The sequence below is a fragment of the Momordica charantia genome (assembly GCF_013281855.1).
Source record: "Momordica charantia cultivar OHB3-1 chromosome 4 unlocalized genomic scaffold, Mcharantia_2.0 BLBB01000004.1, whole genome shotgun sequence".
Classification (NCBI taxonomy): domain Eukaryota; kingdom Viridiplantae; phylum Streptophyta; class Magnoliopsida; order Cucurbitales; family Cucurbitaceae; genus Momordica; species Momordica charantia.
In genome coordinates, this window is record NW_028275162.1 from 23,570,339 (window position 1) to 23,598,273 (window position 27,935).

General features: G+C 34.1%; 5 protein-coding genes across 5 annotated transcripts; 1 reads left to right on the forward strand and 4 right to left on the reverse strand.

The window, feature by feature from the left end:
• LOC111011823 (small ribosomal subunit protein eS8) lies at positions 1-1,974 on the reverse strand. Its single transcript, XM_022285721.2, has 5 exons — positions 1,820-1,974; positions 1,652-1,724; positions 742-1,072; positions 392-561; positions 1-275 (listed from the first exon to the last, which is right to left on the reverse strand). The coding sequence occupies exons 1-5, from the start codon at positions 1,821-1,823 to the stop codon at positions 197-199; spliced, it is 657 nt and encodes a 218-aa protein (XP_022141413.1). The 5' UTR covers positions 1,824-1,974; the 3' UTR covers positions 1-196.
• Positions 1,975-5,384: 3,410 nt separating this feature from the next.
• Positions 5,385-10,548, forward strand: LOC111011822 (replication factor C subunit 3). The gene is made up of 9 exons (XM_022285720.2): positions 5,385-5,804; positions 6,126-6,342; positions 6,682-6,761; positions 6,857-7,016; positions 7,560-7,641; positions 8,544-8,673; positions 8,753-8,816; positions 8,895-8,963; positions 10,157-10,548. The coding sequence occupies exons 1-9, from the start codon at positions 5,615-5,617 to the stop codon at positions 10,254-10,256; spliced, it is 1,092 nt and encodes a 363-aa protein (XP_022141412.1). The 5' UTR covers positions 5,385-5,614; the 3' UTR covers positions 10,257-10,548.
• Positions 10,549-11,646: 1,098 nt separating this feature from the next.
• Positions 11,647-13,223, reverse strand: LOC148212042 (NAC domain-containing protein 2-like). Its single transcript, XM_088122757.1, has 3 exons — positions 12,935-13,223; positions 12,552-12,829; positions 11,647-12,461 (listed from the first exon to the last, which is right to left on the reverse strand). The coding sequence occupies exons 1-3, from the start codon at positions 13,095-13,097 to the stop codon at positions 12,003-12,005; spliced, it is 900 nt and encodes a 299-aa protein (XP_087978883.1). The 5' UTR covers positions 13,098-13,223; the 3' UTR covers positions 11,647-12,002.
• A 5,825-nt stretch (positions 13,224-19,048) lies between these two features.
• LOC111011883 (RING/U-box superfamily protein) lies at positions 19,049-20,146 on the reverse strand. Its single transcript, XM_022285844.2, has one exon. It carries the CDS (start codon positions 19,742-19,744, stop codon positions 19,121-19,123), a length of 624 nt encoding a protein of 207 aa, XP_022141536.1. The 5' UTR covers positions 19,745-20,146; the 3' UTR covers positions 19,049-19,120.
• A 143-nt stretch (positions 20,147-20,289) lies between these two features.
• LOC111011884 (proteasome subunit beta type-3-A) lies at positions 20,290-25,216 on the reverse strand. Its single transcript, XM_022285845.2, has 8 exons — positions 25,066-25,216; positions 24,865-24,916; positions 24,592-24,773; positions 24,414-24,521; positions 23,386-23,475; positions 23,034-23,118; positions 21,031-21,125; positions 20,290-20,561 (listed from the first exon to the last, which is right to left on the reverse strand). The coding sequence occupies exons 2-8, from the start codon at positions 24,868-24,870 to the stop codon at positions 20,513-20,515; spliced, it is 615 nt and encodes a 204-aa protein (XP_022141537.1). The 5' UTR covers positions 24,871-24,916; positions 25,066-25,216; the 3' UTR covers positions 20,290-20,512.
• Between the last annotated feature and the right edge of the window lie 2,719 nt (positions 25,217-27,935).

Consider the following 27,935-nt stretch of genomic DNA (forward strand, 5'->3'; position numbering starts at 1 on the left):
TACTAAACAAACTGTTATAATCGAAAAGGATCAAAGAAAGTATTTGAATTAAACAACTAATACCAGCAAAATTGAGTTCGTAAATAACTGTTTCATCTTAGCTGCAACAACATATCGTCTTCATTAGAGAAAAAAAGAAAATGGGCAGACAGAATCATTGAAGGGGAAACCGGGCAGATCATCTCAACGACGAAACTTATGCAGCAGCTCCTTTTCCCTTCTTTTTCTGGAGCTTCTTCATGTAGAACTCGAGTTCTTTGCCCTCCAAGATATATCTGCCACAAATTTGATAAACCTCATCAAAATTACTCAAAAATCATTGCTCAAACAAGTTGGAAAGAGCACAACAAAAAGAATCAGAATCATAAATCAAAGTCTGCACACTGCTTACCCATCAGCTCGACCACATTGGCCTGGCCTTGAAGAGATACAAGCCATCAAACGACCACTGCTGAATTGTTCTTCGATATGTGGGTCAAGCTTACGATCCTGTTGACGCTTCTCCAGCTTGCGCTGGACATGGTTACTTTTCTTCACCTCCTCAGCAGCAGCATCACCTTCCTATCAACCATAAAAATGGAGTTGTCTTAGACATCATGCAGTGTATTATATTAGACTATCTGTAGAGACTACAAATGCCATTAACATAATCCATCAAACAAAGTTTGAATGCCTCAAAAAACTAATACTTGAAATTCGAATAAACCAAATCAATCACTTGATCTACAAAGCTTGTTCTACCTCTTCCTTCTTAGCAGATGCTGCAGTCTTCTTCTTCCGTCCAATATCCAGTCCATAGTGCTGAAGATACCACTGCTTAAATGGTGCAGCATCAACCTGAATGATGGCACTCTTCACCAAAGTTTGAGTACGAACAAGCTCATTGTTAGATGCATTGTACACCACATCAAGAATACGGGTCTTCCTAGTCACAGCCTCACTACCCCACGAGTAGTTTCCAGTATCAAGCCTAAAAGCACGCCACTTCACATTGCCTCCACGAACCCTAATCCTCCTGATTGACTTGTCACTGGATAACTTGGTGTTGGCAGGTTGCCTTCCGAGCTCATACCTTTACAGGCAAAGGAGGGGAAATAAACAACATCAAGATGACTTCAAAAAAATAACACAGCAAATGGAAGTTGTATCTTCACTTGGCAAGAAATTCAATCGTAATAGTTGAAGTTTCAGTATCAATAACTCATAAATACATGGTAAAGAAGGTTACATTTCAACTTAGGCATAAAAAATTTATAGAATTGAACTGCAGAATAACAAACATTGGAAGAGACTACATTACTCCGTAAATAAGATAAATTACACCATTAACTAAACATGAAAATACGAAGACAGCATATATTAATTTAGACAAAAAGACCATCAATCTATCAGAGGAGATGAGATACCTAACGCAGATTAATTGACCTTGCTTATTCCATACTGGAAAAGAAAACAAATGACAAACCCTAGCCAGTGTCATCACTACGTAATCTAATAAAATATCAATGTTCCAGCTAAACCTACAAAATTACCACTGTCTACTAGATACCAATAAATCTTTTGTGTGACAGTTAGCAACTAGTTTGGGAAATTAGAAGTAAAAATAGGTGAATCAAATTGCACTAATCTATATACGAGCAGAGATAGTTACTTTCTCTTCTTCCTCCACGCCTTCTTCTTGCCTCCAGTGGCACGCCTCTTGTGCATAGAATCACGAGAAATACCTATTCATCACAGAGTCCTCCAAGGTTAACAAAAAGGAAAACAACGTCACAAATGTACATCTGTAGAACAATCTGAAAATTGGTCTGCAACTTACCCATCTTGACGAGACGAGAGCTCCTGCTAGAGGAGAACTTCTTAGGGCGGCAGCCGATCGGTGGGTGAAAACGTTCGGCGGGCGGCGGCGGGAGTGCACAGCAGAAGGCAATATGGAAGGGAGCAGGAATTTATGAGGAAGGGGAAGAAATATATTAGGGTTTCGAGTCAATTGCACTGCTGTATGGGCTTGAAGATGGGCCGATATGCTAAATACATGGGCTGGGCTCTAATAGAAGTATGGGCTAAAATCAAAATATCTCGTAGGGCTTTGTATGTAAATTGGTTTTGGATGAAACTTCTAAAAATTAGTCAGATTCGATTTTTTAAAAAAATTACATTGTCATTTTTTCAAAATAGATATTTCGACCAAATGTGTCAGACTAGCCAACATAAACATAGATCGGCGCTAATGGATACTTACTCATTTTCTTGAGGTTGAAAATTCAGATCTCCATACTCCTAATTTGTTGTATTAAAAAAAAAGATAAATGTCTCGACTATTTTTCTACTTTCCTATGATAGTCTCGCTGCAATCTATGACCATCTCATCTTTCTTTGACTATACTTGTATGTATAGAAACCATGTTAGCTTCACATAAGAGCCTTTAGAAAAATGTTAAAAAGGCAGCGGACTTTCCTATTAAAGAAGGGAAAAGGCAGGACTATTTTTATCTTAATAGTGGACGGATCTCATAAGACCTATGTCGGTCGTCGGAATCAACTGAGGGTCGCAGCTCATAATATTCTTATCACAAATATGAAAATTTGAACCTATGTAGTATAAAGGAGGTAAATATTTAGATATTTTAACTACTCATATTTATTTGATAATGACTTTGTCTTTGTTTCTATTTTTGTTTTTTTTAATTATGTTTGTTTTCTCGTTAGTCATTTATTCGATATGTGTTTACCGCATTTCTTTAAAATGCATTCAAATTTTTAAATTGTATTTTAAAAACAAAAGTTCTTCCTTTTCTTGTTTAGTCTCCAAAATTTGACTTAGTATTTTGAAATTGTATGCTCAGTTTGGCTTGAAATTGTACCATTAGTCGGTTTGACATCGTACCATTAGTCATCAAGAAAAGATACTATTACTTTGTTCTCTAATGAACTTTTAAGTTATCTAACTACCTCTCCCAATTTAATCTCAGTAAAAATGAAAGCATAGAAATTGATCATGTTTAAGTTCTTCAAAATCACCATGAACCAAACGAAAACGAAAACAGAGGAGGGAGGAAGAAGAATCTAAAGCACGATGTCCTCGGTTACTCATTTTCTATCTTTTTAGTCTCTCGATTACTCGTCTTCTATCTTCTTAGTCTTTCGATTACTCATCTTCTATCTCCTTAGTCTCCTCCTTAATCTCTAAATTCATAGCTCCCTCGTCAATTCTTACTCACTAACTTTTTTCTTTCTCTCTATATCACTAACGTCTCTTTACACACATTTTTACTCACTAATTTCTAATATTTTCTAACTAATTTTTCTCCACGGGCACTTTCTCGTTTCTTTTAACTAATCTCACTTAATATACTTTTGGGAACTATTTTCCCTTCTTCACTCGTAATCTCTCTCGCTAATTTACATATTTTATCTTATCAGTATTATCCTTTAGCTTCACGTACACTTTATTTTACCAATCTTGGTCTACCCATGTTCTTTCACTAATTGATCTCTCTACAGAAGTAATATTTTTCCTTTTTTCTCTTCTTGTAACTTTAATATCTTTATTGAAGTAATAATATAATATAAATTCTATAAATATCTGTAAGTAATTAAATATAAATATTTTTGAAATAATAAAATTAAAAAAGGGATTTATTATAAAAGTACTAATAATTACAAAAAAAAAACTTTTTAGAAAGCATTCTATACCACAAACTTAAAGTCTATATAATCAATTAATCCTAATTAGATTATCTGTCAGATTCTTAAACCTCATCTGAGTCTTTTATTGGTCAATTACTCTCAAAAAAAAAAAAGAAAAAAGAAAAAAGAAAAGATGAAGGAAAAAAAAACTATTTTAAACATATTTTATTCGCTTGTGCCACGATCAACTGTTTTTTCAGGTTGTCCATAATTTGATTTTTTTCATCTAACATTTATTTTTATTATAACGTAGTGTCAAACTAAAACAAGTTTTCTTTCTCTGATTTTTTTTTTAATTCAAAATTGGGTAGTTCTGGGAGACAAACTCCAAGAGGCCGACCTGTTTAGGCAAGATCGGCGAGTCCGACGGTCCAAGAAGTTTAACAGGAATGAGGATGCTCGAGTTTCCCATCTTGGTGCGGGAAAGGTCTGATAATGTGCGTGGATCGAGAGACCTTACGAGGAACTTAGCGCGAGCAAAAAAATACCTTGATGGGATAAGTAGCTACCACGATGGCCACTATAAATACACATTCACGCGTCAATCCATATATGAAAAATATGTTTGAAGCTGATATGTCTAAGCTCATATTTCTAACTAACTTTGACGTCAGAGTGACCCACCTATTATTGCATATACCTCTCAAGGAATTTGCATCAAGTTGCTCGTATCGACATCATAGGTCATCCTCCCTGCTTTAGACAAATTTTCGCATCAACAAGTAGTGTAATTTTAATATGTGACGATATTATTGGTGAATTATGTTATTGATAATATAAAACCAATTGGAATTTCACACTTGCCTTATATATATACACGTACATATATTTTGTAGTGTAGGTATGTTTTGTAAACTGTATTTAAACATCGTCAAAGCTAGCATGTCATTAATTTACATGCACATGAAAAATTTTGATTAACGTGCAAGTGTAATCCATAAACTCAATGTTGATTATTTTACATGATCATCTAACAAATAAATAAACAAATAAATAAATATAAGAATCGCAAGGAAAACTGTTTAAAGGTGGGTAAGCAAAGGATCGTGGTACACAATTTGTTTACCCCTCTAGTGATGTAGGATCATAATTTGAACCGCTAAATTATATAAAATTATAAAATATCTCAATCGCTAAGCTACATTTATGTCGATGGTAGGTTGGTTAAGTTAGTTTAAATAAAGTATTAGACGTTTTTGTCAATGATTGAATGGTTCACATTTAATTAAAATTTACATGTACAATATAATAAGTGTCATACATAGGTTATGAGTTTCATCTCCATCTTTTTGGTGACACACAATTATTGATTCAAGTTGGGTTGGATCAACCTATTTGTGTTCAAACCTTCGAATAGGAAACTCGTTTTCCTTATCTCATGGTATTCCATTAACAAGGTAATCCATCATCTAATTTTCTTTCTTGGGATCGTACCAATTTGAATTTGAGATTTGAGATTTGAGATATTGATAGTTAGGAGTGTGAAATGATTTTTATCTGCAATTTCTTAAATTTACACATCAGATATTTTAGAAAACACTTCAAACTGAGACTACTCTTAAATATAAGAATCAAAATTTTAATTTAACCAAATTGAAACGACGTATAAAATATAAGGATATAATTTTTAGTTATAAAGCACATTTAACCCTTTTAAAGGGTTGATGTTACATCTCTACCCTGCCATTCTTGAACTAGAGTAAATTTCAGGAAGCAGGGACGAAGGGGTTACGGTCAATTACCCCAAACCTGTTTGGCGCCACATTTCCAATTAACTGGAATAAAAAAAAAAAGAGAGGGAAAAAAAATCCACTGCCGGCCTAGCTCCAGTCTCCGATCGCACGCTCACCGCGACGCCGAGAGCAAAATCAGACTCTGAAGCAGCTCGGTCCAGTTCCAGTTCCAGTTTCGAAAATTTTCAGCCATGTCAGAAGCAATCGCCGTCATGGATATTGACGACGACCATGGCAACAATGAAGCTGGGAAATCCGTCAAGGGCAAAAACGTCGCTGGTCCTGCCGCCGCACCAGACGGCAAAGCTATACCCTGGGTTGAGAAGTTCCGGCCCAAGTCTCTCGCCGATGTTGCTGCTCACCGTGACATTGTTGACACCAGTAAAGCTTCTACTCCATAAGATAGACTGCTCGATACATTAGGGTTCTCGCTTTCACCGTCCATTCATTAGTTTCCTTCTATTTCCGCGCTCAATCCGAACGTAGGGACCTGTTCGATTTCCTTCTATTTCCACGCTCAATCCGAACGTAGGGACCCGTTCGTAGTTGTATGATTAGATTATGAACGATTTACGACGGGGAATTTATACGTTTGTCGATTCATTTATTGGTTTTGCATGACCCATGTTTGATATTTCTATTCGTATGTTCTTATTTTTACTATCTTCTGGTTTTCCTTCTGTCGCGTGGGATGTTAAATAGTTGACAAGCTGACCAGTGAGAATAGGCTGCCACATCTCCTGTTGTACGGCCCTCCTGGAACTGGCAAGACATCAACTATTCTAGCGGTTGCGCGCAAGCTTTATGGAACGAATTTCCATAACATGATATTGGAGCTAAACGCCTCAGATGATAGAGGGATAGATGTTGTGAGACAGCAGATCCAAGATTTTGCAAGTACCCAAAGCTTTTCATTTGGGTATGTTTAACTCTCTTTCACTCAGTTTCCCACTTGCTTTCCTGGCCAATCAGTCTAAATTTTACAAGATACTCTCTATGACTTTGGGAGTATGTTTCAGAGGTTCATATGTAGTATATTACATGTAGCCATCAATCACTCTGTAAGCAGTGAGCAAACTTCAAAACTATTTCATTTTGATCCATATGATGGTCCATCAGTGTAATGTGTATATAGATCAGGGTAAACCATTCGTTTTAAGTGTCTTACTGACAATTTGTTGGTCTCGGTCGATTGCTTATAGATGCACATCTTGATACAATCCATTTTTTATGTACTTTAAAACATTTAAATTTGCAGGGCAAAAGCATCTGTAAAATTGGTACTGTTGGACGAGGCAGATGCCATGACTAAAGATGCACAGTTTGCTTTACGTAGAGGTCTCTTTTATATGCTGTTGCTCTCATCTTTCTCTCCATCTTTCATCGAGCTACTGTACCATATGCCTATTATTGCTAAATTTTTCTTCATGCAGTGATTGAGAAATATACGAAAAATACAAGGTTTGCCCTTATCTGTAATCACGTCAATAAGATTATTCCAGCATTACAATCGAGGTGTACCCGTTTTCGATTTGCTCCCCTTGATAATTTTAATGTCACTGAACGACTCAGATATGTTATTGAAGCTGAGAGGTACGAAGTCTCCTTTGTTTCACTTGCACTACATACATAAATCTCTTTGTTGCTTACATTTGCGTATGACTAGCAAACATACAACACCTTCATTGATTTGGCTTCTATGTGATATTGATGAGTAATGGTAATTGCCTTAATTTCAGATTCCGATATAAAATTCAATCTATCATTCTAGCTTTGTAAATAGTGGGGCTAGAATGCACAATTTCTGTCTCTCGTGATCTCTTCAAATACCCAGTTAACTAGGGAAATTTGAAGTAGAGTTCATTGAACTTTTTCTTATTATTCAATGGAAATGTAATGCCTATTACACTTGAAGTTTCTATGGGACGTTCTGTTCTACTTTTTGTCCTAGAAAAGAAACATGTAATTCATTGAACCCAGGTTCTTTTTGGAGGTGACGTCAGTTGGATCTCTATATTGTTTGAAGGTTTTCTACTGGATTGTTCCTCTCTCTCTCTCTATAATAATTTTAAGAATCAATGTTGTGCCATGACACTTGAACTTCTGTCTAATGCTCTATACCTGAATGGCAATCAGGTTGGACGTCACTGAGAGTGGCTTAGCAGCTCTTGTTCGACTTTGCAATGGTGATATGAGAAAGGCTCTAAACATTCTTCAGGTCAGAGTTCTTACTATTTTCTGGCATTGGTGGCATTGCAGTAGCTATTAGGTCAGAATAAAATGACGACTTAATTTATTAGAATTAACATATATGGAAGTATAAATAGGACTCTAAACATAGCTCAATGGTAATTGACATATATCTCTAACCATGAGATTGTGAGTTCGATCCCCCACCCCCACATGTTGTACTAAAAAATAGGACTCTAAACATACCATGTCAGTGATATGAGATGCAGGTCAAATTTCCCCTGTATTAAAGATTAAGAGTGTGATTTCCTGTTCATAATCACCGTTAAAGTGGTTTTTCCCCTCTCCATTTTCACCCTCACCTTGTTAACTAGTAACAGTTCTAGACTGTAGAGATACACGTTCATCATTACTTGAACATTTGGAAGAAGTTTCAAGAGCTTAAACTTTCTATAGCATTCTTAAGATTTCCATGTGTAGAAGTTCATAGAATTGGTGGGCGGGGGTGCCTCGGGTATAGTGGAGCAAACCTCCGACTCCCGGTTATAAAAAAAGGGAAGTAGAACATGTTGACAAAAATGTTTCATAGTATTGAGGTTTGATTTCAAAGGCAACAAAGAAAAGGAAAATAATTCAAATGACTGGAGGGATAATGATCTACAAACCCTGGTTCAATTCCTTTGTTCTGTTAGTTCTATGAAAAATAATCAAAATGTGAATAAGAGAGGTCATAATGCACTCTTAAATCTTCATATTTTGATCTTAATGCACCCTTAAATCAACATGCACTCAGCACTGGTTGCGGTGCATGTAAACATTTTTTTTATAACGCATTGGACTATGTAGATTGATAGATGACATTTACATGTGTTATGTAGCTGTTACTTTGTAATACTGACAACTTTCTTCATATTTTCCATTTTTATGTAGTCAACGCATATGGCTTCTCAGCAAATTACTGAAGAAGCTGTATACCTATGCACAGGAAACCCAATGCCCAAAGACATTGAGCAAATATCATTTTGGCTGCTGAATGAACCATTTGCTGACAGTTTTAAGCGTATATAATTCTCTAAAACTTTCCAATTATTTTGTTGTATTTCGTCAGTTTTATTTATTCTTATTGATCCTTTTTTCAGGAATATCTGAAATGAAGACCAGAAAAGGATTGGCTTTGGTTGATATAGTTAGAGAAGTCACTATGTGAGTGCTTCATCTCATTCTGTATGATTTCTGAGTGATGATATTTGCTCGACTTTCCCAACCGTTCAATTCATGCAGGTTTGTTTTTAGGATCAAGATGCCATCGGATGTAAGAGTTCAGTTGATTAATGATCTGGCTGATATAGAGTATGCATCAATCTCTTCACTTTATATAATTTCTTGTGAAGTTTATTATCTGTAGAAATATGTATAATGCACAAAATAATGGCACCGTTATCAACTTGAACAAACATAGAAAAATACTCAACTCTTTGATGTTGATGTCCACCATTCCATGATTCCATCTTATTTGTCTTGTTCAGCATATATTCTACCATAAATATATTGAAAGGTAAAAACAAAAAACAATTGGGGTTTCTTTTTGTGGGTAGGCAGCAGCTTCCTAAGTTGACAGAAGTATTAGGACATACTAAGCGGAAAAGGACAAGGGAATCTAAGTTTCCTAATCTAACTTCTAAAACATTCTTACTCATCTAATTCTACTTTTGTAAGCCAAAAGTTCTGTTGTATCTTTTAGTTCAATGAATAGAAGGATGTATTTCTCCAGCTGTATTACCTTTATGTGCACTACCATAGAATTATGCTTGCAGTTTCCTTTATGGATAAAGATGAGGGAAATTGTTTCATGATTTGACGTTATCTTCTGATCTTATCTTTTCAACTTGGAAAAAGCCTGATCAACTGCTGGACTTAAAACATAGAATTCTTTCTAACAAAGCGTTGAACATAATCACGACCAACCAATTCGTTGAAAGAGATTTGGCTTATTAGCATATACTAGGATTGCTTGTAAGTTGTAACCTCGCCCAACTGTACAATGAATCTGCTCCACTGATGGATTTGAATAGGTTTAGAGGTTTTCAAAGACCTAAAGATGATAATGAATTGCCATGACATTCTTTTCACCAAGTATTGTATGTAATTCAAACATCGTGGGTTAACCTAATAGTCCTTGGAGCCGGTGAAAGAAAGTATATGACTTAGAGAGAATGAGCCTAGACTATGGTAGCCACTTACATCAGATTTAATATCTTACTAGTTTTTTTAGCAATCAAATGTATCAAGGCCAAGAGTTGTCTTGTGAAATAAATTGAGGTGATGAGCTTAGACTACGGTAGCCACCTACTTTAGATTTAATATCTTACCAGCTTTCTTAACAATCAAATGTATCAAGTCAGGGGTTGTCTCGTGAAATAAATTGAGGTGCCCGCAAGCTAGTCGGCCACTTGGATTAAAAAAAAAAAATCCATGATTGGAGAATATAAATTGAGTTTTTTGAAGTGTCTGAATTAACCAGTTTGATTGGGTGCCATTTGTAGGTACAGGATGAGTTTTGGATGCAATGACAAATTGCAACTCGGATCACTCATCTCATCTTTTACTCGAGCTAGATCTGCACTCGTTGGCGGCGCAGAGTAGGAAATTTAGGTCCAGAGTATCACGTTTTGCTCACCAACCATCTGTTGCCCGTGTGCATTGATTAGGTACGAACATGTTCTTCATTTGACTTCCAGCTTTTGGTGGAAAAAAGTATATGCTGACATTGATGTTCTGTGAATGTAAAAACTTTTAAACTTTGAGAAAGTCCACAAAGAAGGGTCAGATAACATTTAAAGTATTTTTTTGTTCTTGGTGGAATGGTTCACTTCCAATATTTCGGCACATGCTTATCTATAACAGTAGATCTCTACAACCACCCATTTTTTGTTCTCATGCGTGCAGAAATTGTTTATTGTGTATTTTTGTTAGCTTTAGAATATATTTTTTCTTCCCTCTTTCTTCTTGTGGGTTGGCGATTCTAACAGGCGTTTGATATTTTACTCCCCTTTGGATATTACTTCCATTAAAAATAAGAAATAAAAGCACGTGACAAAATAATAGTATGCTTATAGATAAACATGGATTTTTTTAGCTATTAATCATTTCTTAAGCTTTATACTCGAGTATTTAGCCTATAGAAGTTTAGGTTTGAATTTTTTTATTTATATTTAACAAAAAATTCCTCCAGCACTATCATCGGCCTCTCTCTCTATATATATTTTACAACTATGCTATTGAGGCTGGGAGATTTGAATTTTGAAATTTGGCAGGATTATTATCAATATTGCATTGATTAAGACATTTGATTCCTTGCATGTTTTTTTTTTTTGTTGTAAATGTGTTACACGCGGATAGGTTTGATCCAGCATTAATATATATATATATATATATATATATATATATATATATATATATATATATATATATCTGTGTGTGTGTGTGTGTCTGGGTGTTGACATCTAGATTTCAATTTTACGATATTCTTGTAAATTTAAAAAATTTAAAAAATACATTTCAGATAATTATGAATTTAAAAAATTTATTGCATTTATTTTCATACGAGATATCGATTGATCTTTTAGTATCGACGGATATTTTAGTATCGACGGATATTTTAGTCATTGGGTTTTATAGAGATTGAATGATAGTTTATGACAATTACTTTGAAAATGTGTAAATTTATGTCCGCACGTATAAAATACTTCTAACATAAGAAAATATTAAATATATAATGTAAATTTATGTTTTTTTTAAATTTGTCTTTTTACAAGTTACAAATTTTACATTCTAACTATAATCTTAAGTAACGAATTAGCCTTTTGTTATTAAATTTAATAATGTTATTAAGATTGATTTGATTGGAAAATTTTTTATCAAGAAAAATGTCTGGAAAACTTTTAGTATTGATCTATATTTTAAGTCCAAATGAAATAAATTAATATAAACGAATAAGAATATGTAAATTGGGGAGGGAAAGAAACACTTACAATGAAGGAAATTTCAAAATATAAACAGAACTATAATTAGCTACAAAATACAGGAGCTTTGAAGGCTCTCCACATTGAATGTTCCAATAGTAATCATAGGCTATACTACAAGTAATGCCTGATTAAACATCGCCCGTCTGATCTAAATCAACAAGTGGACCCCACAGCCCGGGCCCACTACAATAACAAACTACAGTCTGTCTCTCCCAGTATGTTGTTTTTTTTAATCTTTTTTCTCTCTCTATATACGTGGCGCACTCATAGACTTTCAGTCTCGTGCGACCGTCCGATTGAGTTACCATCAACGACTGTCAGTAAATTGAAGATTTAATTTTGATCAGAATCAGACGCGGGTCAATCAAAAGGGCTTCTGCAGGTACATGAACATATCCTGCAGCGGCGACATCTGATTACCGCCCTGAAACTGTGCGGCAAACTCGTGGTCCAGTGAGGTATCGATGTAATTATATCGAAAATTTAGGGTATTGTCCAATTCCTTCCATTTTGGCTCGCTCTGAACCTCGCTCGTCGTGAACTCCGGCGACACCACGTGCTCCGAACAGCTGGAATCCGGGTGCAATCGCGGTATCGAATCTGATGTATCGAAATGTATGTAGTCGTCCACCGCAATCGTCGCCGGCGCCGTCGTGGCTGCCGTCATAAGCGCGCCGGCGCCGCCGCGACTCGTCAGTATCTTCGGCTTCTCGTCCTCTTCCTCTTCTTCAAAGGCGTTCGTGAACCGATTGACGGCGACGTGATGGCGCTTCTCGATTACGCCCTTCTTGTTGTATATCCGGCAGAGCACCCAATCGTCAAGCTGCAAAATCACAACCGTCGAATTGAATCAACTTTTCGATTCGCGATTATCTAATTAATTGTAAATCCATCAGTATGTAACGGGGATTACCCTGAGGCTGTTCTTGTTGCTGCGAGCCGACCGGTCGACGTCGGCGAGCCGGTACTCGTGCATAATCCAATTGGTTTTCTCTCCTCTCGGGGCTTTCCCGGCGTAAAACACCAACGCTTTCTTGATTCCAACCGGCTTCGGGTGGCCAATCGGCTTATCGGCTCCAGTCGCCTTCCAATAGCCCGATCCAGCCGCCCGGTTCGGCCGCGAACCGTTCGGGTACTTCCGGTCCCTCGGCGAAAAGAAATACCACTCTTTCTCTCCGTGCAAAGCCATTTCTGTAGAATCCAATCACACAACAAATCAACGGTGAGATCGAACTCAATTTCTATTTTCTCAATCAAAATTGTTCCATTTATAATTCGAATTTCTTGAGTAATTACCAGGAAGGTCCCAAGGATCGAATTTATAGAGATCGATCTCGGCGATGATCGGAACGGCAATCGGCTGTGACGCACATCTCCGGCAGAGATAGTGCACGACGAGCTCCTCGTCGGTCGGATGGAATCGGAAACCCGGCGGCAACTGGGTCAACTCGGCCGTCATTTCTGAACAATTTAGGGTTTTTCTATCCCTCTGAATCTCTCTTCTGGTTTCGAAGCTCTGTTTCTTCTTCTTCTTCTTCTCTCTGTGTGAGCGCTGTGAGCTACGGCGGCGTTTCAAACGTAGAAACCAAGGATGGGGAGGGGATTTATAGGGGTTGGGGATGGATACGTGGCGGGGAGAGAGTTGTAGAATAGTAAAAAGAAACACGTGGGAGATGACGGCTGTGAATGTCGACGAAGGAAAGAAACGGCCGCCATGACACGTGGCGGATGAGGACGTGAAGTGCATGGGCGACCAATGGACACGCATGGAGGTGATTTTGTCATTGCTTACGCAATTTGTTTTGGATTAAAGCACTACCCGCAGATTCCCATTACTCAAATAACTGCGGAAAAATGTGTTCTGAACTGCGATCTCAATTTTATTATTAAAAGTATTAAAAACAAAATCGGCCGATATTCGTTTTTTCTCTTTTCTCTCTCTTTTTTTTATTTTTTTTTTGGTTTTTTTTTCTTCTGAAGACTCTCTTCTTTTAAATTAAATGTTTAAACTTATCGATTAATTTTTCCATATTTTTAAATTAATTTTTTTATTAATATGGTTTCAATAGCATTTTTAGTTTCTACCAATTTCTACCAAGTTTTAAGATTTTTGGTGATTGAAGTTCTAAAATATACCATTTGATTGTTTAGTTTTTAGGTTTATTCTCTTTTTCATCGCCAAATTTTCAAAATATTTATTTTTATCAATTTTAAAAAAATATTTTTCTTTTAACGGTAGCTTCAAATGTTGACGTGAATATATATTGAAACTACTTGAGATGAGTATTTAGATAATCTATTACGAGACAAAATAATAGCAATAATAAACATGGTTTAAAAGTTTATGAACTACATTTTAATACTCTACCCATTTTTATTTTTATATCTCATATTGTAATCCTTTAACTTCATTATCATAACAGTTTTAACAAATATAATACTAATATTAATTCAATACTTAAATAATAATTTTTATAAGTGTGTAGTTAGTCGAATATTGATAACATATTTTGTTTGGTTAATACCACGAGCCGCCTAAAGACATAGGTGGATATAAAGAAGGAATCTAACTACTAAATAAGATAAAATGTCGAAATTCTTATCAACTTTTTAGAAATTAGAAAAAAAACTTTTCCTCCGTGCTTAATTCCTCATCTATTTTTTTTTTCATTTCTTAAACATTATACTATCTACACTTATTTCTAGTCGTATTTAATATATCCACGGGCCAAAATATTACAATTGAAAAAAAAGTTAAAATATAAAGAAGAATTTAAAAATATAAAAACTCAAACATACATTTAGTCTACTTATATTTATATGGTTCACTTGATCACCAAAATAGTTTTGACTAAATAACACTAATATTATTTGTTTATTTAGTTTTAGTTGAACAACACTATTATTTTATTTATTTATTTATTTTTGGTAATTGTTAGTGGAATATTGATAAAAAATTTGGCTGGTTAATACCTCGAGCCGCGCCATGGACCAGGGTGGATATGGGAATTAATTGATATTTTAATTGAATAGTTTCAGTGAAAGAGTTGGACCAAAAAACCGCCGTGGAATTGGCATAAATCGCGGGGTTCAACGCTGGTTCTAGTTTATTGGTTATTTAGTCGACTTTTTAACGGTGGCTTTGAAGTACACGTCAGCCCACCAATTCCTCGTCAGCCGCTGCCGTCATTGTGCTGGGGCAGACCTTCCTCGAACTTCACCTTCATCTTTATCGGTATTTTTCTTTTCTAAATTCCAATAAAGATTTATTAATGGATGATCATCATCTTTCTATTATTATTTTAAGGTTAAAAAAAGGCAGGTATATTCCCCCTGTTGTTTTATCAATTAAAAATTGACATGTAGTATCTTCATAAAAACAATATATAAAAATAAAAAAATGGACAAATATTTCGAATCAAATTCTCGCAAGTGGTCAAGCGAAAAATATTTACTTGGCCGCCAAAATTGATTTAGAATTTCGATTTAACATTTAAAAGCTTTCTTTTATCCAGTTCTTACTTTTCACCCTGAAAAATTGAGTCCATTTTTTTCCCTCGGAGATTGGTACAGTGGCAAGAGGTTTGGGTGTTGACACCCAAGATTCAAGTTCGAGTCCTCCTGTGTTCAGAAGTAAAAAAAAAGTACACGTTACAAAAAATAGGGTAGAAAACGTGTTCAAGTGTGTTTTAATTTATTAACGTGGTGGTTACAAATTTTGTAAAATTATTATTTTACAATACGGTATGATTTATAATATATTATATTCATATAAGAAATATAAGTTGTAGTTTGTAATGGGTTGAGTAAATCCTTTTATTGGTTTAGGTCAACCACTTGGTGGAGCCCACAAGATGCCTTATGGAATATGTGTGTCCGAGAAGATTTCTTGGGGGTGAAGGATAATAATTAATGACTATGAGTTCCGATAGTGGCCGCCCCAATCTGAAACAAACTCAAATTTCTAACCCAACTTTATTATTAAAAAAATTTAAAAAAAATGAAAAAAACACTACTTTTCGCATTAATGTGGACAAAAACAGTAATGGTTATTTTTCCAGGTTTGACTTCAAAACACTCATTTTCATAATTATCGTAAAAAATTTTAAAATAGTCCATTTAAACATAATTATAAGTTATTAAAACAGTAAGACTGTGAATTCAAATTTACATATAAAAAAATATATTATTAAAATACCAAATTAATTGTCAATTTCTATCTTAAAATTTTATTAGCCTCGACCAATTGTTTAGCTTGAAAAGTTCATAAAAAAATGATTACATGGCCCTTTTACGGTTAAACTGTGTCTTTATTAGATATCTTCAATTCAATCCTTATTATTTTAGATTTGAATTCTAGGAAGGAATCTTGGGTCTTATTTTATTACCAAACATAAATGAAACTGGCAAGAAAACGCCTCATTTCATTTCGTTCCTATTTATCTCCTTCTACTTGAATCCAAAGAGATTATTAGCTTCTCAATCTACCTTGAATCTTTTTGCGATAGGCTTTATTTACTATTCTATCGTACTCGAGCTTCTTGTCTTTGTGTTGTCGAGTAGAGACTTCTGAGGCCTAGCTAAAAGAACCAAACGTAGAAAAAGAATTTGGTAGAGATAAGAATGAGAAGAAAAGGACACAAAAACATGGAAATAGATGCATGCATCTTCACTGGTTAAGCTTTGGAAGTTGAAAGATTGTTATTATTATTGAATACAAAATTTGGACTATTTTGCAACCACGCCTATATGAAGTTAGAAAGGTGTTAGGTTTGCCTCCAAATTTCCAAGACTTGTCCATTAGCTTTCCCTTTCTCAATCCTCAAAAGATTTCCTTAAAATATTATTATCTATAAAATAATTGAATTTAAATATTTGATTGTTTTTTACTCTTAAAAGTTATGTAATTTTAAAAAATTGACAATTTTGATCTCTATTTGAAAAAAAGAAAACACTTTTTACCGTCTAAAATTACTTAGGAAATTAATCAAAACATACTCTTAGTCCCTCACTTCAAGTATTCTTTAACATCCAGATTTTAAACTTTAGAAACACTATAATTAATTATTAAACCCTCAAATTTTGAATTATACGTCTATTTAGTCTTTGTCAAGGAGATTATTAAAATGCTGATGTGCATTGTCCATTAAGAAAAAAGTTTAGCTAGTGGGATGGACATAATTTTTGGATAAAATTTGCCAAAAGAGGAAAAAAAAAATCAGTTACCATCTTTTATCTCTCAACCTTAATCTTAATCTTAAAGAGACTGTTTGTTTTTCGGGAAGATAGATGCCAAATATTTATAGATGCATGAAATTTTAAATGCTCAAAATTTTAGATGTTCGGCATCTTTAGATTACCATATTTGTTTCATAGTAAAATTTATAAGGATATTCGAGAATATTTTGATAGCCACATTTGTTTTACGGGATTTATTCTCGAGAATGTGTTAAAATTGTAAAATGTTCCAAAAATACCATGTTTATATAATTTATAAACTCATTTAATATAATAGACTTGTTTTAATTAATTTAATATTTTTATTTTTTTATATATGTTATTTCATAGAACAAATTAATTCATATTAACTTAATATAAATTTCATTTCAACTTTAATAGTTTTTCAAGACGACAATCATATAATTTATGTAATATTTGGTGAAATTTATTTATCCTATTATCACATTATATTTTTTTAAGAAAAAAATATCATAGGTATATTAATTGTAAAAAAATGTTGCTTTAAAATTATCGAGAAAAAAATGAAGGGTAAAAATGTAAGAAACGGATGTCCTCGACACGAGAATTTTGAAAAGTCGTGTTTCAAAATGACATACAAAACTCATAAGATGCCTCTCATATGAGCATCCTAGGATATCTGGACATCTCAAAATTTTCGAGTATCCTACATTCCCACAAAACAAACATGGAAATCTAGATGTTCGTCGTATGTGAATCTCGGATTCCTAGGAAAAAACGGCCTCAAGTACATCCAACTATTTACTACATTAACTAATATAAAATTTTATTTAATAAAATATCACATAAGTCAACAATATAAACTAAATAGAAACGTAATTTAAAGTTCATGTCCATAATTAATTAATTTTAAAAAAGGGACTAAATAAATAAAAGTTAAAATGAACATTTAACAAAGAAAGAGACGAAAAAAAAAGAAAAAGTTGCAAATTGATGGCCGCACAAACAAAACAACGAAAGAGTGAAGTTTCCAATGTCTCCATCCACGATTATTATTATTTATCTTTCATATATTAAATTATTACGTATATGATTTTATTGACGCTCGAACAATATGAGTGGGGAACAAACAAGAAACAACTATATAACAAAAATCAATGGGATTATAACTTTATAACTCAAAAATTGATCAATAAAATAAAATAAATATAATGTGAAAACCTTAAACTTGGCTGCAAAACTAATGTCCCCATCAAATTCCAGTTGTGTCCAGAAAAGACAACCATTTCTGACTTTTCTCTCTCCTCTCTCTCTCTCATTTTTGTCCAAGTGAATTGTAGCACATTCTGAAATTTTATTATTTATTTATTTTCTTTATGTTTTTATTATTATTTTTTTGCACTGACTACAATTCTCGCCCTAAATTTTGTCGATCTCTTAGGGGCGGCGCCGCTCTATGTTCTCTGCCGTCATTGCTCTCGTCGGTCCCTACCCAATATATATTATTGTTTATTAAGTATTGGGTTTTTCTTCTTTTTCCTTTTTAATTTATTGTTAATGCTTTTTTTCCCGTAATTTTAACGTTATCCAATCGAGATCCGACATGACACTATGTTGTGTTAAATAATTAGCTCGTTTTTTATACAGTAGTATTACTTACTTGATTTTTTTGATATGTTTTTCAATTGTTTAAACGGTTAAAGCTATTATAATTTATCAATAATTGATACAAATCTTCAATCAAGAGGTTGTGAGTTCGACGCTTCACCCCTACATTTACTAAAAAAAATAATTATTTTTCTTAAACAGGAATCCAACTTTTGCTCGGTCGAGTAATCAAATCGGGTGGATTGACCCCATTTATTTGACAACTTAATATGATAATTTCACCTATAACAAATATAACTATAGAGGATGCATACATATGTTGAATGATATTAGATATATGATAATAAGTATGATTAAAAAAAATTATGATACTTTGAAATAATTACAAATGAATATATTAGTTGCCTAAAATTTGAGACCAATGATTTAAATAACTTAAAAAATAATGACTTAATCACAATAGTTGCAGAATAAACAATTTGAAATAGAATTAAGCCAAAAGGTTTCCTTTAGAATGAGATATTTGCATCGAAAAATCGAAATATGAAGAAAGAAAGGTCCCTATCTTCTTCGTGAAGTTCGGTATGTTCATATCCCTTTCAATTAATGAATAAATCATGAATATTATATTATTGAATTATCATCAATAATCAATTTATGAAGAGATTATGCATTTTAAGAAGCCTTGGCCTTGGGGGATGAAACTTCTGTGCCACATATTGGACAGACCCTTTTGATTTGAAGCCATTTGCTTATACACTCTGAATGGTATGGATGCTCACAAGGAAGAGCAGCCAATTCTTCACCATCTTCATATTCAACTTGGCAAATCACACACCGATCCATTCCACTTTTGTTTTCGATTGTTCGAAACTTGCCTGAGTGCAGGCACGAGGGTATTTCGTTCATAGGTAGGCCCCTCTTTTCTTCTCCAATGAACTCTCCTAATGCAACCAACTCCTCGTAAGTTAGCTCGTCCAAATCGAAATCATCCAACTCATCTTCATCTACATCTTCGTCCATATCTTCATCGGTAGTTTCCTCGTCGTCTGCAAGAAAATCCCACCGGGAATGAAATTCTTGGCTTTGCAAGGGATCATAGGTGTCGAGACCAGTGTTGCTGTTGGAATCAAAACTTTCGTCTTCGTCACTGTCACTTTCGATGGTCTCAAGCATCGTATAGGCCCTCTCGTGCTCCTGCTGCTGCATTGCCAAGGCCATGATAAAGTCAGAGTTCACCTGTTCCACATAAGCAAGAGAAATCCTTTGGGGAGGTTGTTTATCCTCTTGCTCTTCCATAACAAATGAACAAAATCTTCAGGAACAATGCAACACAGGAGCCATCGATCAGGATATATGAGGAAGTTTTCTTTGCTGGTTTCTTGATTGAGAGACAACTTTCCTAGAAGGCAACTGGAAACCAACTCTAAAGGGCATTTCAATATTCTAGATTCACACCTTGTTCGAGTTCTTCAGCCTAGAAATCCTCCCATATATCTTCGGAGGATGGGTTCTAAGTTTTCTTTGCACAGAAGGCAGGTTTTGTGCAAAGAAATGGGAAGTTAAATATGTCAAGTAACATTAATTTATGCCTCCATCCCCCCTACAATTCAGATAGCAAAACACTTGCAATCCTTACCTTGCCTCTCGGCAATTCCACGACGATCTCTCATCGTCGATAACCTTAGTTCATGCTGAAGCTGTGCGAGAACCAATTCAATGGATGATGTTTTGACAAGACAGAATATAATGTGGTACAAGTGATGCAAAATGTAATTCCAATCATAATTAAAGGATGTGCATAAGCAAAGTTACCATCACAGAATAATTGGTAAGTTAATCAATTTTGCAACAAGGAGGCACATTTCGATTCATAAACCATGTTTCATGTTGACAGATCTAGATAAAGCGAATTCCATGTCAAATATATAAAGCAGATTACAAGTTTCAGCACAACATGAAAATATTCTTGCATTTTACTCACGAACTCCATCCAATGCCCGTGGCTGCAGTCTAATTGGAAGTACCCTCATTGAACAAGTCGTCTTTCATGCATCAGAAGAAAGATCAATCCATTCGTCCCTTCAAGATTCTCTCTTTTACTTCGGTCGGTGTACTGCAACAAGACACATATGATAGAATAATTTCAATCACAAATATATAGTGGAAGACAAGAAAGGTGTAGAAATATGAAAGGTGAAAGGAAAAAATGGTAAAAGTAAGGCAGAAAGGAAAGAAAAATTCATTGGGTTAATAAAAGAGACACTTTTGGAATGTGGATCCAATTATCCAAGGGCATCCATAATGGTACAAATTATTAACTAGAGCAAATAAAAAACGATCCAGCATAGACTGAATGGGTGGTAGTGCATTGGAAAACATCAAGAAGATTGGAAAGGTAAATGGGAGACTAAATAATGCGTACCTACAAAACAGTTAATTAATTGCACAACTTTAAACAAAAAGACCATCCAGTTTCTAATACAACTATTATTATTTCATCCAAGGTAATTATGCTAAGTGCTCGGCAAAACTCAAAAGCAACATCTAATAGCAAGGTCTAAGAATATGTATATGTGGCTTACACAACATAGACATGCCCTCCCCATCCGCTCAAACAGTCCCGATCCACAGAAGACAGCAGCGCTTGAGAGATGGTTTCAAATAATTCCTCTGGTTCCTGGACAATAGAAAATTGAATTGACAGAGTTAACTATGTGGTAAGAGCACTTGCACAGAAAAACTATGACGGGATTTTTTCCCCAAATAAGAATATATCTTCTATTAAGATGTCATATTTGAGCATCATTTGCAGCTCTTCGCACAATCATATAAGAAACAACTACAGTGCCTTTCCATTCTAACAAGATTATTTTTTTTTAGATAAGAAACATTTTATAGACAGAAGGCACAGAGCCACAAAAAAAACAGCCTAAGGGCAGGGGGAAGAAGGCTCCCCCTCCCACGAACTAATGAAGAAAAGCTCTCCAATCTTGCAAAACCGATGAGAGGCTGTAATTACAAAAGAGTTTTCTATGCCTATAACACCACCAAGAAGTGTGTAACTGAACTGTATTACAAAAGTTTTTAAAAGAAGAAGACTTATCCTAAAATTATATTGTTTCTTTCCATCCAAAGATTCCAAAAGAGGGCTCTAGCTGTATTCCTTTGAACTGCACAATTCCACAAGATTATAAAACTGCAAGACTATCGTGATTGTCTTTCTATGCTCTCTGCACAAGCAATGCCTACAAGTGGATAACTAAAGGTGCAAGACGAAATCAAAAAAACAAGGGAAACCAACCAAAACCAAATTTGGTAAGTCGGTTGAAAGGAAGGTTGGAGGTTCAAATGTTTCATGTTTTCCAACCAAGGAGAAAGCCTCTAACTGTCAATCCAACCGCCTGATTATAAAACTGCCCAGTGCCACTTTTCTATAAATGTTTAACCATTCAGATACTCTAACTCAGACAAGTTGGCCATCTCCTCTACAGAAACTTCACCTCAATATCTTACTCTCGTTCTGTTCTCTCTTCTCTTCCTCCTTGATTTCTTCTCGTGAGTCGCAGATTTCTACGTCACTTCATCTCTTCTTCACAGTCGACTTGTATACAGAATTTAAGTCACTAACTATAGGCAAACAATTATCTTCGTTTCTCATCCTCTCTTTATTCAATGATTCTCTCTGATTCTCTCTTTATTCAATGATTCTCTCTGATTTGCCTCCTCCAACTTGAAGACATAATTTGGTCCTCCCTAATCTGTTCTTCCAGTCCCAGAGGTAATGGTGTACGTGTAGCCGAAACCTTCTTTTTTCCTACTATACTCTCTCTCACACACACGTGCACTTATTTCTCTATCTCTTCCTTTTACGGGCATATGCTTGTTCATTTTTCTTTTATGATTCTGGATTCTGGGTATATGTTTTTACATCAGTGTACATTTTCATTTATTCTTCTTTTGTATGCCAAAGCCACGGTGTGTGAGGTATCTCCTCACTATTCCTTGATATTCAAAAGCAAGTTGCCCAAGGGCTGACAAAAACCAGCCAATTCGAGAGGTCTGGGAACTCTCCCTATAGCCAATGTTATTCCTTACACAGAGAAAGACTGACCTCCTCAATCCCAAGGGGCCCCTTACATAGTGCCATTTCCCCCATCCGTACTAGCCCTATTCTAACTAACTTTAAATTAAAATTCCCTTCCTACCCTTCAATACCCCGCCTACCCTTCAATTCCCCATCTTACCCTTCCTAACATTTGTATGCACAATCGGGGGCCTAACACAGTGTTCAGCACTCTATGACTAACCACTAACTTTCAGTTCAGTGGGCTAAGTTTTAGCCCTTCTAAGCAGCAGATCGTTTATTCTGATTATTTTATTTTCAATTGTAAGTACCAGTTCGGTTGAAAAACGGACCTGACCTGACCCGACCTGAAACCAACCCTCCCAATTGGAATGGTAGATTAATAAATCTCAAAAATTAAGAAAACAAGCAACTTTGGCATATTTTTCTCCCTCAATGCAAAACAATTTAGAATCCCAAATATGATTACAAAGCATATGTAAATGGATTATAGCAACATACCATGTCAGGTTTAAACATTGCCTCACAAGCACCATAAAGGGACTCTGATGCCGTGCCAGAAACAACAAAATCTTTAGCAAGCTCTCTGGGAATGATCAATTTGACAACATATTAGTTTTACATATGGTATTCCCAACACCTACAAACTATTCTACCCCAAAAATCAGATTTCATTAAACCATGAGAATTAACATTATAATGTGTTGCAGAGACTGCAACTTCAAGTCTGATGCACATTTTGTAATTAAAGGAAAGTAAGAAACCCATCTAACTAATTTAAGTGCAATTTCAAATCAAAAGAAAGCTAAAGGTTGAGAATAGACATAGAAAGAAAAAAAGAGAGAGTATTTACTTGGCTCCAATGGAGTCCATCGTGCAAATAAAGGGCTTGTCTTCGTCACTTAATCCAGCAATTACAGGCTGGCAGAAGTATGGACCAAATCTACAGATAATAAAAAGGATATCTGAGTTTTTTTAATCTCACCTTCATATCCGATTTCAAACTTTATAAGAGATAGAGAGAGAGTCAAACAAAAGTTATCACTCCAATCCTTTTGTGTGTGTGTTTGGGGGGGGGGGGGGTTGCACCTTAAAGAACCATCTCTTCAGGATCCATGGATGGCCAAATAAACCTATAGAACAAATAAATTCAGGGGGATACTAATTTCCAAGCCAATCATAACACGAGTTCATGGCCAGTTCTCTTCTGCATATTGTATTAATTTAAATTGAAGTAAGGTCACCGAGACAACAGTTTAGTTTGGCACTGTGGTCCACTTCGTTAGACTATATTTGAAGTATTTGAATCTTGGATATAGTGCTTAAGCTTTTGGTATAGTCATGGCATGCACTAAAAGCAAACTTACAAACTAATGATTTCATAGGAGGAAGGTTTAATTTTACCAATTCTGTTTCATTGCGATTATGCCACAACAGTTTTTTACTGCCTTCAAGCTAGGACAGACACTCAGAACTGGGTGATTGAGACATTTGATTCAATACAGTTCATAAGTTCATCCACGTCTCAACTATCCAACTAGTAATCCTATTTCAAAGTATAAAATATCTTGCCAGTCAGTTGGACAAATACCAATTCCATATACACGCTTCGACTAGATATCTATACTACAATGCATCGAAGGTTCACACATCTCGAGTGACTCTTAGTGCAATCCAATATCGCTATTAAGTCAGCTTATACAGTCTTACACCAACACACAAGGGTCACATTTGCAGAAGAATATACACACAAAAAAGAAACTCATGCAATTCCTAAAGAAATCTCAACTATGTTTTTTAATCAAGGCGGAAAAGGAGAGAGCATGTGTAATTAAAACCACTCAAAGAGAGGAAAAGAAAAACCGAGTCGTGGGGTCCAACCTTTTCTCATAAAGACGAGCTGAGACCAGGCTAGCAAATGTCTCAGGCTTCATGTCCCTCTCTTCTCGGAGCTGGTACAGTTTGTGCTGATAGACAATCCGTTGATACCTTCATTTCAAGGGCAGAAGGAGTTAAGCAATGGGAGATTAAACCTAACGACTCTACCACAGATACATACAGTGTCTGAGCATCGGTTCCGAGGCCCGAAAGGCCGAGAAATAGCTTATCATGAATCCTGTAAATTTTCTGGAAATCTGTGGCCACAGTCTGCAGCTGAACTCCAAGCCTACGGTCGCTGGCGATGGCAAAGCAATTCTTCCCCACCATCGCGACTACGGCACTTCCATTATACTCAAAGATCTGCAATGACAATCCAACACCACAAGATATGAACTACATACTAACTAAAACTTTCAGCAGCAGAGCAATAATGCTAGGAGGAGAAACGCACCGACATCAGGTCCGCAACTAAAGCTTTCCCGGAACGAAGTATGAAAATCTTCCTGATATAGTAAAAAATCGAGAATGTTTAGGTTCATCCCGACCAAAATCAATATCAAATAAACGCAATTCCGTCCCAAAACCCTAATAGAAAGCAATCGCAGATACAAGATGAACTGAACTTTTGAAGATCGAAGGATGAAATTCAGACCTGAGAGAAGAGACAGTTGAATCGCAAAGAGAAATGCAGGAACGAGCGAACACAGTGGTTCTTAGTATAGCTATGTATGGCTTGGGCTCCACTCCAACCCCTTCTCTCTTCCCTTTCGGCCTTTCTTACTTTCTTAATTTTCTAATTAATTCTTAAAATAATCAGAGTTTGTCGGGTTTTGCCCAAACCTATAACCAAACAAATGGTCTCGGTTTATGAGAATGGACAACCGAATTGGATTGGGCTTTTTTCCTTCTTACTGGATTGGGCTTTTTTTCCTTCCTACTGGATTGGGCCACTGAATTAATAAATATAAGCAAAGGGAAATTTTTGTAGTTTTACAGAACATTATAGATTATAGATAAGACCCATTCGTTTGGCTTTTCTCCAACAAAAAATAAAAATAAAAATAATAATAATAATAAATAACCAAATTGAATATTTTTGGGTTTTCCATTTTGTACACCGAGGAATCCAGTTCCCTTAAACCAAATCAAAACGGTTCAGCTTTTGTTAATTTTGATGATCATACTTAAATGTTTTTAAAATAAGTATTTAATTAGTGCAATTTTCAAAAGTACTTGCAAATGTATTTTCACTTAAAATATATATATCTTTTACAAATCATCTCAAACTCATTTTTAATATTCTTGCTTATTTTACATTCACATATACATTTATCAAATTGATACAGATAATATGGTCACATAAATCTGCTTCTTTTGATTTAGATTCAGATTTTTTGTTTTAAAAGAAAAATGTAAATGTATATATTATTTAAAAGTGGATAATGATTGTTATACTTTTGTGAAGAGAACCTTCTAGGAATATATTAACCAACTAAGCCATATTTATATTGATAGAATAATGATTGTTATATTAAGTACTGTGAATATTTAAAATCGGTTGATATTAGTTTTCAATTTATATTTTTGTAAATTTGTCGCTGTTGATAGTAAAATCGACCAAGAAGGTCTCATGTATATCAAAAACTTATTAATTTTGTTTTTTATTTATCATTATTTTTTAAGTTCGTTGATTTGCAGTGAGATTCAAATCTCCGATTTTTTGTCAAATTCTTCGAGGATACACGTACAAATTAATTGATATGTGTAAAGCTGGTATTATTATGTGAAGATAAACCATTAATTAATTCAAATTTATGTTATGGGAAGGTAAATCATTAATTTCAACTATTTATAATTAGTTTAGTAATTTTTTTTAGCTATTTTAGTGTTTTTGTAATTTTGTAGTTTTAATAGTTGGTCTAAACTACGTACTCTTAGATCATCTTTTTAATAATATAGAGAATATTTAAGTGGGTCATTACTTTTTTTTATTCATTTTACTCTTTCTCCTCTATCAAGTCATCTGAAATTTAATGTTTGTGTGAAAATAATAGTTTATTACGAATTAAATTTGTATTATAGAAAAGTGTAGACTTAAATTAAGAAAGGAACCAGAATAATATTTTATCAACTTGTTTTATTTTAAATGGAATATGTATTTAGCTCTTTTTTTTTGTTGGAAAAAGGAATATGTATTTAGCATTAATTGTGCCATTTGAATTTATAATAATAACAAATAATTTAAGGACACAAGCATTGACTTAACTATTATTTAATTTTCCTTTCGATTCTTCTAGTCAAAGTCAACTATAATTACTTGCTGCAGTGAAATTTCATACTCACATCACTACTATTAAATTATTATTAGATTTGTGATCTGAATTATATTTTTAATTTTTTAATACTTATTTGTATTTCAGTTTCATATCTACACTTTTAAACATTATATTTATTCTTAACTGTTGCATAAGAACGTGTTTTATGATTACATCTGAAAATATTTAACACATTTAACAAAACAATGCCTGAAATTTATGTTAAATACGAACATAAATTTAATGGCAACAACTAAAATATAATATTTCAAAATGTGACAACTAAGGTAAAATGAGGCAAATATTTTCTAAACTATTAACCTAAAATTAGTTATATCTTAAAATTTTATTTTTGAGTGAAAGAATAAATTATTTATATTTTAAATTGGTTTCACAACCACATGGAATATAAGAAAATAAATGAAAATAAATTTAGTTTAATGATAAATGCAACCACCAAAAAATTTATTTAGAAATTAATCTTGAAAAGGTATACAATAATTCACTAATCGATTGCATTGAGATGACGGGACTAAATGAATACTAAAGTTGAAAAATGTAAAAAATGTATCAACTGGAGGACATTTTTTATCTTTTAGAGGGAAGTATACTTGCATAAGTAAATGTGGAATATGAAACGAAAGTGAAAATGTTGGCTCGAGTTTTACAAATACTAATGAGAACCCATTGTGCTAAATTATCTATATAACTAGAATTTAAATTTTATATGATTCATACTTACTATATTTTAATATAAACTAATCAATTAAAATTGATTACTAAATATAACCAATCCAATAGACTAAGTTTAAATTAATTATTGACAATAATTCAGATCACACTACTTATCATCACTTTACTAATTAAATTTAACTGATGTAAACTATTTTTTACTAATTAATAAAAACTAAAAAAAAATGTAAAAATCAACTCAGTTGAATTGAACTAAATCATATAGAAATGATTGAATAATTAGACATATGTAATATAGAATAACATTTTTATAATGTCAATATAAAGTAATCAACAACTTAAAATAATTTAGTTTATATTATTTATTTGAAATAAATTTGATAAGTTACGAATCAATACTTACAGTGACGTCTATTTTTTATTCACTCTTGTACAGAACAATATAGTTGTTATTATAAATAAAGAAATAAATAACGACATTCAAGTTTGCATTGTATTTTTGGTGTTATTTTAT